At 52.5% G+C, this 12986-nt stretch overlaps 1 protein-coding gene across 1 annotated transcript; it reads left to right on the forward strand.

The window, feature by feature from the left end:
* Nucleotides 1-111: 111 nt before the first annotated feature.
* On the forward strand, nt 112-12512 carry tom1 (E3 ubiquitin-protein ligase TOM1; the record flags this gene model as incomplete). Its single annotated transcript, XM_056944533.1, has 6 exons — nt 112-159; nt 227-7904; nt 7960-8049; nt 8113-11955; nt 12019-12363; nt 12418-12512. The coding sequence occupies 6 exons, from the start codon at nt 112-114 to the stop codon at nt 12510-12512; spliced, it is 12099 nt and encodes a 4032-aa protein (XP_056801416.1).
* Between the last annotated feature and the right edge of the window lie 474 nt (nt 12513-12986).

A 12986-nucleotide genomic window follows, 5' to 3' on the forward strand; every position in this document is an offset into this window, starting at 1 on the left:
CGCGCTTTCTCCGCGACCCGGTCGTCACGACCTCCCCACTCCACCTCTAGGAGACTTTTCTCCTGGATTCTCTGAACCTCCTCATGGTTGGCAGTCTGCCTGATCGTCAACATGGGGAGAATTAAGAAGGTGGCCAGTCAGAAGCATGAGGCGACAATTGTAAGTTCTTTAATGACAGCAGTTGCTCATCAAAGTCGGGACTAAAATTTTTCTTTTCTTTCAACAGTCGCCGTTCCTGGCGGAATTCATTGCACATGCCACGAGCCTTCCCGTTCCCGAGCTCCCGGCACATCTGAGCACATTCCCTAAGATATGGCCTTTTCCTCGCGGCGACCTCTACCACTGGATCAACGTCCTAGACCGTTTCGATGAAATCCTGGCTTCCGTCATTGATAAATATTTCCTGAACATCGGTCCGCAGACCCAGTCATTTGGCCGGAAAATACTGGAGGACTCATATGCGACTGCCGATGCGAGCACGAGACCTGCAGAGGGCGTGGATGCAAAGCTGAACGCCCTCGGATATGGGCCCGATGGAGATAGGCAGCTGGTGGAGGCAGTTTTAGATTTCTCGCGACTCCTGCTAGAGAAATCTGGCAATCGCAGCCTTTACAGCAGCAGCGAGCGGCTGGGTGATCTTTTGAACACGACCTCGCTGTCCCTTCTCCAATCGACCTTGCGCCTGGCTCTCTGCCTAGCTCAGCGGTATCACTCACGCCAGCGTGGCGCTCACCAGCAGAATTTGCTGGCAACTCATTATAACATCGATTTGGAGAAGCTGCAGAAGATTGCGGCGCCTTTCCCCCGTCCGTTTGTTGCCAGTAAATCTCCATTTTCTGCCCTCCCAGCCACCCAGGCCAAGGGCAAGGAGAAGGCAGTCCAGACCAAGCTCAACGCGAACGAACTGGTATCTCTCGTGCGCGATCATGATGGCTGGGAAGAATGGGGCAATGTCCGCGTGCTATACTACCCTTCTGGTTCCGAACAAACAAGAACCACATCAGAGTACGGCCAGACCGATCAAAGTTCTCACGGCCCGTCGACGCCAACTCCGTTGCGGCGAAGTGCGACCCATCCCACTCCTCGCTTGAGCCGTGGTTCGAATGCAGAGGACTCGCCTGCTGGCAATACTACGCCAAACAGCAAGGCAGAAGAAGTATCACGGGGTGGCAAGATCCTGGACCTTCCATACTCGAAAGTTTTCACCGGCAAGGCAGAGGATATCCTTGCAACTAACTTGCCCCATCTGCCTCTCGAATCGAAATATGAGCTTCTCCACAAAGTTCGTGTTGCTCAGGCACTAACTGGTTCCCCTGCGACTCGTGAACAAATTCTTGCCATTCGTATCCTTGCAGTGACAAATTTGGCTTATGTCAACTCCGAGTCCACTTTCCAGCAGAAGATTCTCCAGTATGACTTGGAGCAATCCAAGCGCCTTCAGTTGACATATCAGCTTTCTGAATTGGTTCACCTTGGGGCCAGTGGCGACATCGAAGTTTCGCGATCTCTTCAAACACTAGCAATCCAAGCTCTGGATGCGTTAGCGAAGCACAAGGCGCGTGCTGTCGACGTCTGCGCGGCTCTGAGTGTCAACGTGAATCATGGAGTTCTAATGTTCCTCACTCGCAAAGTCGTCAACGAACTGGGTGCCGAGAATGATGACACGGATGATCCCTACCATGACGAGTGGCGGGATGCTCTGCTTGCCCTCTTGCGCACACTTCCAAGCTCGAGCTCTCGCACCCCGGAGACCCTTGTTGCGGCTGGCCTCATCCCCATATTCGTTGATATCCTCAATCTTCGGACCGAGAAGGCCCGTCGGGTTTACTCACGGATTATGGAATTCCTTGATACCTTCGTTCATGCCGTCCGAGATGCTCTGGGCACATTGACAGCTGCGAAGGGGTTTGATGCCATCTCCGATCTGATCGACCATGAGACGAAGACGGCATTTGAACAGGTCGGGCGCGGAGCCGGGTTCCCTCCTCAGTACAAAAACCGCACAATTGATTACCAGATTCCCTACTTCCAGCAGCAAACTTTGCGATGGATGTTCCGTTTCGTCAACCACATAATGCAGCATAACGGCGGAGGATTTGATCGTGTGTTGAGGAACTTGATTGACTCGCCTCAGCTCCTGACCTCCCTACGACTAGTCTTCGAAAATGCGCGTGTCTTTGGCTCGCATGTTTGGAGCAATGCCGTCAACATCCTCAGTAGCTTCATTCATAATGAACCTACAAGCTATGCCGTTATTGCCGAAGCTGGTCTTAGTCGAAGTCTTCTCGCAGCCGTGATGGGACGAGAGCTCAAAGCGAAGGAAAAGCCACCTGCCGTTGAGCCTGAGGATGCTGACACTGAGAGCGAGTCTGCGGCTCAGCATGCCGCCGCCGAGCCATCTTTTCCGCCCGAAAGCAAGAAAGAAGCTCGTGAATACACCCTAGTGCGCCCACACAATGCAACTCTTGCTCCAGGAATCATTCCGGCCGGTGATGCTCTCGCCTGCATTCCATCAGCATTCGGTGCCATTTGCTTGAACTCTTCTGGCTTGGATCTCTTTCAATCCTCCGATGCGCTTGAAAGCTTCTTCGAAATTTTTGAGAACCCAGAGCATGTCAAATGCCTGAAGGATGACCCCAATCTGGTACGCTCACTTGGAACAACTTTCGACGAACTTGTCCGACACCACCCTGCCCTGAAGACATCTATCATGTCTGCTGTCATTGTCATGGCAGCTCGCGTTAATCTACTAGCCAAGGTCAAGGCCTGGGAACTGGGGCTCGGTACCAAGCTGTGGACGGAGAACTCTCAGGGTGAGGCCGTACTGTCAGGGGATGTCTCCTCTTTGTTCCGCGGGATTGGTGCTCCCGTCGACGCCTCGGTGGAAGATCCTCTCGCTATTGGTGCTCCTCAGCTCAATTCCCATACCCTTCCCAACGGCGGAAAGATTGTTGTTGGTGACTTGAGCCAAGTGCTTCCATCGAACCAAGCTGGCTTCCAACCAAAGGACCAGGATGAACATGGACTCACAGTTTCAGACTACCTATTTCCGGCGATCCGATTCTTGGGTGCATTTTTTGAGAACCAACCAAACTGTACGGCTTTTATTCAGGCCGGCGGCGCTGAATTTGTTCTGGATTATGCGACAATGCAAAGTCTGCCGTTCGACTTCCATAACACAGACCCTAACCAGGAGCTTACGGTCCTTGTGCACATGCTTGCTGAAACGAAGCCACACCTTATCATTCCATCTCTTATGCACCGTGCCCAGTTAGGAGTCAACAACCTCTCGGCTTTCTGTGCTGCACCAAAAGAGTCTGGTTTTTTCACTGCATTGGTCAAGTCCGCTGAGTCGAAAGAGCCGACACCTGAACCAACCGAGGCGATCGAATACGGGACGTTCTTCGTGAAACACCTCAATGCTGTTCTCATCCTCGTTGATTTGCTTCGTGAGATCTACGCAATGCCTCTATACCAGACTCGCTCTGTCCAGCACACCTCGGCATTCGTCCAGGTTAACCTCGCGGACCGATATTGTGCCTTGGTGTCATCCTTAGGTAACTTACATGCTGCATGTGTGTGGGAAGAGATAGTGCTGGAGAAAAACATCCCTGAGATGTGGTTACAGGCCACCCAGTCGCCTACTGGCAAGCCCGGTTCTGAACGACCCAGCAGTACTTCTGCAACTGGAACTGCAGAAGATTCTGCGGCCGGAACTCAACGCGAAGGCTCTGGTGCACCGGATAGTGGAAACACGCCGGCAGCGCGAGGGTCTGAGAATGCCGATACGAAGGTGGATGAGCGAAGTGCTGCCTTCAAGAATGTTCAGACTCTGCGTTATCTTCTCAGTGCCATCCCCTCCTCGGTGACCGGCTTCTTTCATAACTTGGGACTTGGTCTCATCAGCAAGCGACGGATGGACCCTTACCAGAAGCAGAAGCAGAATGCCAGCATGGTCGCTGATGCCATTGCTGAATCTGTTCTTCGTGAGCTTCAGCTGAGTGCTCCCAATTCCAGTGACAGTCCCAAACACCGTTTCGCCTATCTCATCGTGATTCTTTCCTCCTTCTCGCACCTTCTGTATGAAGTCGGCGGTGATCGTCCGCACTCCAACTACCTGACTTTGGTTCTTGTTGCGTTCAAACGAAACAACGGCCTCAAGGTTCTAAAAGAGATTTGCGAGATTTTCATGCACGAGGTCAAGACTCTGAAGCCGCTTGACCGTGGTGCTGATACTGACAAGGACGTTGCTGATCGTCTTGCTTCCGCGTACGGTGGAATCAAGATCATTCTTGCACTGTTCCTGGAACTTGCCTCAGGAAAGAGCATTGTGGATTCTAGCCAGACTCAAGCATTGTCCAGTCACCATGAGCGCGATCGAGATCGACCCGACTACTTCCAGTCAGGTCAGTTCCTAGTGGATCTTCGTATGGAGATCCTGCCCATGGTCCAGGAAATGTGGAACTCAGAATTTGCGACTCAATCATCCAGCCCGATTGTCAAGTGCCTAGTTGACATTCTGCGGTCATCACTGGATGGAGAGTATGAAGCCGGAGCTGCCCACAGATCAGACACCCTTCCTGCGTTGACCGAACTTCCTCGCAAGGCATTCGTGGTCAATAAGGATCGCGCTGCTGCTCTAGTTGAGAAGGGATACGAGGACTCTGATCTGAACAAGGAGGCCCTCTATCGATGCAATAACGTTTTGAATGCAGCGGAAGAATATTGCAGAGCGCAAACCCTTTTGCGGTCCCCACCTAGACTTCCTCCTGGCCCTAATGATATCCAGACTGGATCCTCTGAAGCTGCTACTGGTGGGGAGGCTGACGAGCCCGCTGGCGCTGATTCTACGCCTTTCAACAATGGATTTCTGGAACGTTCTGCCCTCGCTATGCTTCTGGCCCAGGCGACCGGTCGGCCTGTGGATGACCCAATGCGTCAAGATCAGAATCAGGGGCGCGATATGGACCCTCTCATGCGCGACGGCCTGGCCAGAGCACTGGGCAACGTTCTGAATGATGGTGAAGACATGGATAGTGTTGATCAGGCCGAGTCCTCGCATCAAGACCGCCCCCCGAGCAATGGGGCACAAAGCTCAGACGCTGCGAACCAATCCCAAGGAGAGCCCGTCCGGCGCCGCCAGTTGGTGACTATAGAGGACCTGGATGTCGAAAGGGAAAAGGTTCGCTCAAATCTTATCGAGCGCTGCCTGGATGTATTGAATGAGCACCACGATGTCTCTTTTGAGCTTGCAGATCTGATTTCCTCTGCCATCAAGAAACACCGCGACCCTGAGACCTTCCGCCGCGATATTGGAGAGACTCTTGTTCAATCTCTCGTCTCTCTGCAGATGGAGAATTTCCAGACTGCCGGAAAAAAGATCGCTGCCTACGCGCACATTCTCGCTTTGGTTCTCCAGGATCGTGACATGTACAACGCTACTCTTGAGGAACTCAAGGATTGCTTCTCGACTTTCCTTGGCTTTATAAAACTGCCGCCTGCTGAGAAGTCCGATGAGACGTTCCCCTGGGTCGGCCATGTGCTGCTCATTCTAGAGAAGTTGTTGTCTGACGACACCCAGCCGCCTCAAATCTCCTGGAGCCCGCCTGCTAGTCTTGATGATCCCAACACAGGTGCCGATGAGCCTGCTCACCTTCAAGAGCCCCTTGTCTCGCTGGACGAGAAGACCCAGCTTTTCGAGGCATTGGTCGATATTCTGCCTCGCGTGGGCAAGGATGACACCCTCGCACTCTCTGTTTGCCGTGTTCTGGTCATAATCACTCGCCAGCGTAGCATTGCTGCACGTTTCGGCGAGAAGAAAAACCTGCAGCGTCTTTTTGTGATGGTCAAGCAATTGGCCAGCTCAACAAATGACAAGCTTCAAAGCGCCTTCATGTTGATCTTGCGGCATATTGTCGAAGATGAACCTACAATCCGGCAAATTATGCGGAGCGAGATCGTTGCCAGCTTTGAATCCAAGACCTCTCGTCAAATTGACACGACCGGCTATGTTCGCCAAATGTATCACCTCGTCTTGAGAGCGCCCGAGATCTTCGTGGAAGTGACTAATGAGAAAGTGAGACTGCTGCGATACGACACTAACCAGCGCCCTCAAGTTCTCGCGCTCAAGGCCGACAAAGATCGTCAAAATCGCCAACTGCAAGGCAAGGATGACAATGGTATGAGCAGCAATGAAGCTTCCACAGGTGAAACTTCTGCTTCGGACGACAAAGAAAAGGACAAGAATCAGGCCAAGACTACCGAACTCAAAGCTCCCATCGTGGAGAACCCTGATGGAGTTATTCACTATCTTCTTTCCGAGCTCCTGTCTTACAAGGACGTCGACGATAAAGAACCGGTTGCTGAAACATCCGAGCAGCCAAGCGGCGAACAGCCTGAAGTTCAAACTGATGTCGAGATGTCAATTGATGAGCCCACGCCATCCGTGTCAAGCGGTGCGGACGCTCAGCCCACCCGCAATGCACCCAAGAAGGGCGAGAAGCCCCCCTTCAAGGCTGAAGATCATCCTATTTACATATACCGATGCTTCCTTCTCCAATGCCTGACTGAGCTACTGTCATCTTATAACCGCACCAAGGTTGAATTTATAAACTTCTCGCGCAAGGCTGATCCTCTTGCCTCAACACCATCCAAGCCACGATCAGGAATTCTCAATTATCTCCTTAACGTGCTTGTCCCCATTGGCACAATGGAGCATGATGACTCTCTGGCATTTAAGAAGCGCAGCATTACTTCGACGTGGACTATGCAGGTGCTAGTTGCTCTGTGTACCAAGACCGGCGAATTTGGCGGCGTTGGACGACGCCGCGGAGAGCATAAGCGCAATGAAGAGGATGAGCCGGAGCTTGCCTTCGTGCGCCGATTCGTACTGGAGCATGCACTCCGCTCCTACAAAGATGCGAACGCGTCGACTGAGTCTCTGGACGTGAAGTATTCGAAACTCATGTCTCTTGCCGACCTCTTCGACAAAATGCTTAGTGGTTACTCCTACTCTCAGGATGCCGGCTTCCCGTCTTCGACTAGACAACTTGCGAAGACCATGTTTGAGAAGCATTTTATCCCTGCGCTTACTGCCTCAGTCGCCGACATTGACTTGAATTTTCCGTCGTCTAAGCGCGTTATCAAGTACATTCTCCGACCGCTGAATAAGCTTACGCAAACCGCAGTGCTTCTCAGCGAGACTTCTGATATTTCTACCTTGGGCGAGGCCGAGGATGACGAAATCTCGTCAGCGACCTCTGTCTCAGACATGGAAGACGAACGGGAGGAAACCCCTGATCTTTTCCGTCACTCGACCCTTGGTATGCTGGAGCCTCGCCATGAAGAAGAAACCAGCACTGAAGAGTCTGAGGGAGAAGACGATGAAATGTATGATGATGAATATGATGACGAGATGGACTACGACGAGGATGTGCCTGAGGATGATGGGGAAGTTGTGAGCGACGAAGAAGATGAGGTCGACGGTGTCGGACCTATCGAAGGTCTCCCCGGTGACGCGGTCGAAGTCATCATTGATGATGACGAAGAAGGGGACGACGAGGATGATGATGAAGATGATGACCACTCCGACATGGAGGAAGATGAAATGTTCGCAGGAGAAATTACCGGCGACCACGATAATGAGAGCCTCGAAGAAGGCGATGAGGATGAGTGGGAAAGCGAAGAAATGACCGAAGACGAAGAAGAGGCCGAGATGATGAACCAGTTCGAGGATGAATTGGCCGACATCCGGCAATCAAACCGGCAACATGAAGGTCACCACCGCATTGATGATCTCTTCCGTGTCCTCAACGAAGCTGCGGGTGGCGTCGATGATCTTCACAGCGATGGCCTCGGAGGTGACATTCATGATGAGATTCTGGATGAGCTGAACGAAGAAGGAGGTATGGTCTTCATTCCATCAAATCTATTCTATATCACACTGACTTCGCTTTTTAGAAGAAGACGATGAAATGGATGAACTCGAGGAGGAAGTCGATGACTATGATGATTATGACATGGACCAGGGTTCCGAGGGAGACATGGATGGTGAGCCACAAATCTTCAAAAACACTATTTCGGTGACTATACTGACAACTATACTTTTTGAAGACGACGATCTCCTGGAGCCCTGGGGATGGGATGGCGATGAGGCCCCACCTCCCCGACCACACCATAATCGCTTCCGCGGTGGTCCTCCGCCAGCTTGGGCTGCAGTTACCGAAATCATGCCGGGTCGCCACGGTGGACTTGTCCCCATTCAGCCCTACCACCGAACCCACCGAACCCAGATCCCCGGTGGCCGTAGCAACGATGACGGGACCAATCCTCTCCTTGTTCGAAACGACCGCGGTGCCGATCCCACTGGACATCTTCGTGGACTAGCCGGCCCCGAACCCTTTGGTGACTGGAGTCGTATGGAAGATGGCCCCGGAGGCTCGCGTCTTCTTGCAATGGACAGCCCGATGAGCTTCATGAACGCTATTATGCAAGCTATTGGCGGACAAGCAACACCAGGCTTTGGCGTTGTTACACGCCCCGATGGCATCCATGTCCATGTTGATCGTCGGGCAATTCTCCCCAACCGCATCCAGGATATGTTCAGTGGACTTGCGCGAGGCCAGATGCCTCCACCGCGTGGCCGTGATGATCCGCACAACTCGGTCAAGTTCATTCTCTCTACAACCAGAAGCCGTTGGCAAGAGGAAGCTCGGATCTTGTTCAGCAACACCTATGTGGAGAAGACGCAACGTGTTGTCAACTCCTTGCTGAAGGGCTTGGTTCCCCCAGCCATTGAGGAGGAGAAACAGCGCCGGAAGCAATTGGAAGAAGAGCGCAGGCGCATCCAGGAAGAACAGGCTGAGAAGGAACGCCAGGACCGGATCGCCCGAGAGGAAGAAGAACGCGAGCGCAAGCGCAAGGAAGAAGAAGAGAACGCTAGACGGCAGACTGAAAGACAACAGCAAGAAGTAGAGCGGCAAGCTGCGGGAGTTGCCGAACCCATGGAAGACATCCAACAAACTGATGCCGCTGCAGAAGCGGCTGCCGCAGCTGCCCATCCTGAAGCTGGACCTGCTGAGCCCACTCAACGTGTTCACACGACCATCCGGGGCCGTCAGCTCGATATCACTGGCCTGGAGATTGATCCGGAATACCTTGAAGCTCTGCCCGAGGAGCTCCGGGAAGAGGTAATAATGCAACAACTCGCTGAACAGCGCTCTCAAGCTGCCGCCGCCGGCGAGGAGCCAACGGAGATCAACCAGGAATTCCTGGAAGCTTTGCCGACAGAGATCCGCGAGGAGTTGCTGCAGCAAGAGGCTGCAGATCGACGCCGACGAGAGCGCGAAAGTGCTCGTCGGCAGGCCACCGCGGGTGGTGCTCCGCCTCGTGCTGAGGACATGGATGCCGCTAGTTTCCTTGCTACCCTTGACCCCTCACTGCGCCAGGCTGTGCTCGCAGATCAACCAGAGGATGTCCTTGCTACTTTAGGCCCTGAGTATCTGTCGGAAGCTCGGGCACTCGGCGGCCGACGCATCGCGCAGTTTGGTGACATTGTCAGTGAGATGGAACATCGTCCAAGAAACGAGCCTGTTGACGATCAAGAACCCAAGAAGCCTCACAGACGCCAAATTGTCCAGATGCTCGACAAGGCTGGTGTCGCAACGCTCCTCCGCCTGATGTTCATGCCTCTCCAGGGAAACGCTCGCCATCAGTTTAATGACATTCTTCACAATGTGTGTGAGAATCGACAGAACAGAAGTGAGGTCATTAGCCTTCTTCTATCTGTCTTGCAGGATGGCAGCGTTGACTCCTCTGCCATCGAGCGCAGTTTTTCTCATCTCTCGCTCCGCGCAAAGGCCCCCGGTTCACAGAAGACGCCTCAGTCCGTCAAACGCAACATTGCGCTCCAGCCATCTTCTAGTATGAGCAACGATGTGACCCCAATCATGGTCGTGCAGCAGTGCTTAGGAACACTCTCTTTCCTTTCTCAATTCAACCCGCATATTGCATGGTTCTTCTTGACGGAACACGACTCGGCCTCAAACCTCAAGCTCAAGGCATTCCGCAAGGGCAAGGGCAAAGAAAACCGCGCCAACAAGTTTGCGTTGAATGCCCTACTTTCTCTTCTGGACAGGAAATTGATAATGGAAAGCCCTAACTGCATGGAGCAGCTGTCTAGTCTGCTCAGCAGCATCACTCAACCACTTACGGTTCTTCTCCGACGCGAAAAGGAGAGACAGGAGGAAGAATCGAAGGGCAAGAAGCCCGAGGGCGCCGAGTCGGAGAGGATTGAGCCTGATGAATCTGTTGAACCGTCCACCCAAACCATCGATTCTGGCACGGATACCACGATGACCGATGCCCCACTGCCTACCGTTGAGGTCACTGAAGATCAAGGTACCGAAGGTACAGCAGAAGGCGAAGAGACCAAGAAGTCAGAAGACGCAGAGAAGCCAGCAGATCAAGACAAGCGCAAGCGAAAAGCCATTGAACCTCCTGTCGTCCCCGACCACAATTTCCGCCTGGTTGTTCACATTCTTGCAGCTCGCGAGTGCAACGGAAAGACATTCCGTGATACTCTTTCCACCATCAACAACCTTTCTGCCATTCCCGGGGCTAGAGATGTGATCGGCACTGAACTTGTCAGCCAAGCACAAAGTCTGAGTGATACCATCCTGGCTGACCTGGAGGAGCTGCTTCCCCATATTCATCAAGCCAAGACCGGCAACGATATGCAGGGCTTGGCTTTGGCTAAGTTCTCCCCAGCTAGCTCTGACCAGGCTAAGCTGCTCCGTATTCTCACCGCACTCGATTACCTCTTCGATCCCTCTCGTGTCGACAAGTCCAAAGGTAGTGAGCCCGAAGCTGCACCTAAAGAGGATGTGCTTAAGAAATTGTACGAGAGTGCTACCTTTGGTCCCCTGTGGACGAAGCTGAGCGACTGCTTGACTGTCATCCGCCAAAAGGAGAACATGCTGAACGTGGCTACGATTCTCCTTCCCTTGATCGAGGCCCTGATGGTTGTGTGCAAAAATACAACTCTGAAGGACCAGCCCTTGTCTCGCAACAGCCGCGAGCTATCCGTCAATAGTACTCCAGCTGATCCTGGCCTCAGCATGGAAAATCTGTTCTTCAAGTTTACCGAAGACCATCGGAAGATCCTCAACGAGCTTGTTCGCCAAAACCCTCGGTTGATGAGTGGTACTTTCTCGCTGCTGGTGAAGAACCCCAAGGTTTTAGAGTTTGATAACAAGCGCAACTACTTCACTCGCCGTGTGCACTCTCGTGGTGCCGAGCCTCGTCACCCTCACCCTCCTCTGCAACTTTCTGTGCGCAGAGACCAAGTCTTCCTCGACTCTTTCAAGTCTCTTTACTTCAAGAGTGCCGATGAGCTCAAGTACGGCAAACTGAACGTCCGGTTCCACGGGGAAGAGGGCGTAGACGCTGGTGGTGTTACTCGAGAATGGTTCCAAGTCCTCGCGCGTGGCATGTTCAACCCCAACTATGCTCTGTTCATTCCTGTCGCAGCCGACCGGACAACTTTCCACCCCAACCGTCTCAGCGGCGTCAACTCGGAGCATCTGATGTTCTTCAAGTTCATTGGCCGTATCATCGGCAAGGCTCTGTATGAAGGTCGCGTTCTTGACTGCCACTTTTCTCGTGCCGTCTACAAGTGCATTCTCGGACGCTCTGTGTCGATCAAGGATATGGAGACGCTTGACCTAGACTACTACAAGTCTCTGCTCTGGATGCTGGAGAACGATATCACCGACATCATCACCGAGACCTTTGCCATCGAGACGGATGCATTCGGTGAGAAGCAGGTAATCGACCTGATTGCCGATGGTCGCAACATCCCCGTCACCCAAGAGAACAAGGAGGAATACATTCAGCGTGTGGTCGAGTATCGCTTGGTGGAGTCTGTGCGGGAACAGTTGGACAATTTCCTGAAAGGTATAATGGCACCTGATGTTTTTTTTATCCTTGTTTTACAAAACATGCTAATCTTATTGACAGGTTTCCATGAAATCATTCCCCCGGATCTGATCTCGATCTTCAACGAACAAGAGTTGGAGCTTCTAATCTCTGGCCTGCCCGAGATCGACGTGGATGAGTGGAAGACCAACACTGAGTACCACAACTACTCTGCCTCGTCCTCACAAATACAGTGGTTCTGGCGTGCCGTGCGCTCTTTCGACAAAGAAGAACGAGCCAAGCTGTTGCAGTTCGTCACCGGTACTAGCAAAGTCCCACTCAACGGATTCAAGGAGCTAGAGGGTATGAATGGCGTGAACAAGTTCAACATCCACCGCGACTATGGCAACAAGGATCGTCTTCCGAGCTCGCACACTTGCTTCAACCGTAAGTACATTGACCCGTCATACCGAGAGGCCAGAAACTAATGACTGCATACAGAGCTTGATCTTCCTGAATATGAAAGCTACGAAGATCTTCGCCAACGTCTTTATACTGCAATGACGGCTGGTAGCGAGTACTTCGGATTCGCATAGACAGGCTTCTCTACATGGTTTTTAATGTTTGTTCTCAGACCCAGCATTCAATGGCGTTTCTCAAGGAATGTTCGTGGAGGCAATGAGTGAAAGGAAAGTCACAAGAGGGGGGAAAAAGGACGTTAGAGCTTCCGGTTGAAGTGCAGGTCAACCGGGCCGACGAGTCCACATGTACTTAGATTGCTGCGTTCTTACGGCAATATCCATATTTCTTTTTCTCTTTTTCTTAGAGTCCAAAGGAAGTAGAGAATGATGTTTAGCTCGGAGTAACAGCGATCTAAGATAGGGTTAGATGTAAAATATTTTCCACGTCTCCTATTGGATCCCTTTGACCACCGAATCTAGAGGCGGTGAGCCATCACGGGATCCAGGAAAAACGCGGGGCGCAAATCGCAGGTGCGGGATCGATTTTTTAAAGCTTCCAAGTTTCCGACTTCCGCTCGTCCTGGGAGACCTCTCTCTGTGTTCACGCAC

This window comes from Penicillium hispanicum, assembly GCF_028827665.1.
Source record: "Penicillium hispanicum strain IBT 35686 chromosome Unknown utg000004l_segment0_segment0, whole genome shotgun sequence".
NCBI lineage: Eukaryota > Fungi > Ascomycota > Eurotiomycetes > Eurotiales > Aspergillaceae > Penicillium > Penicillium hispanicum.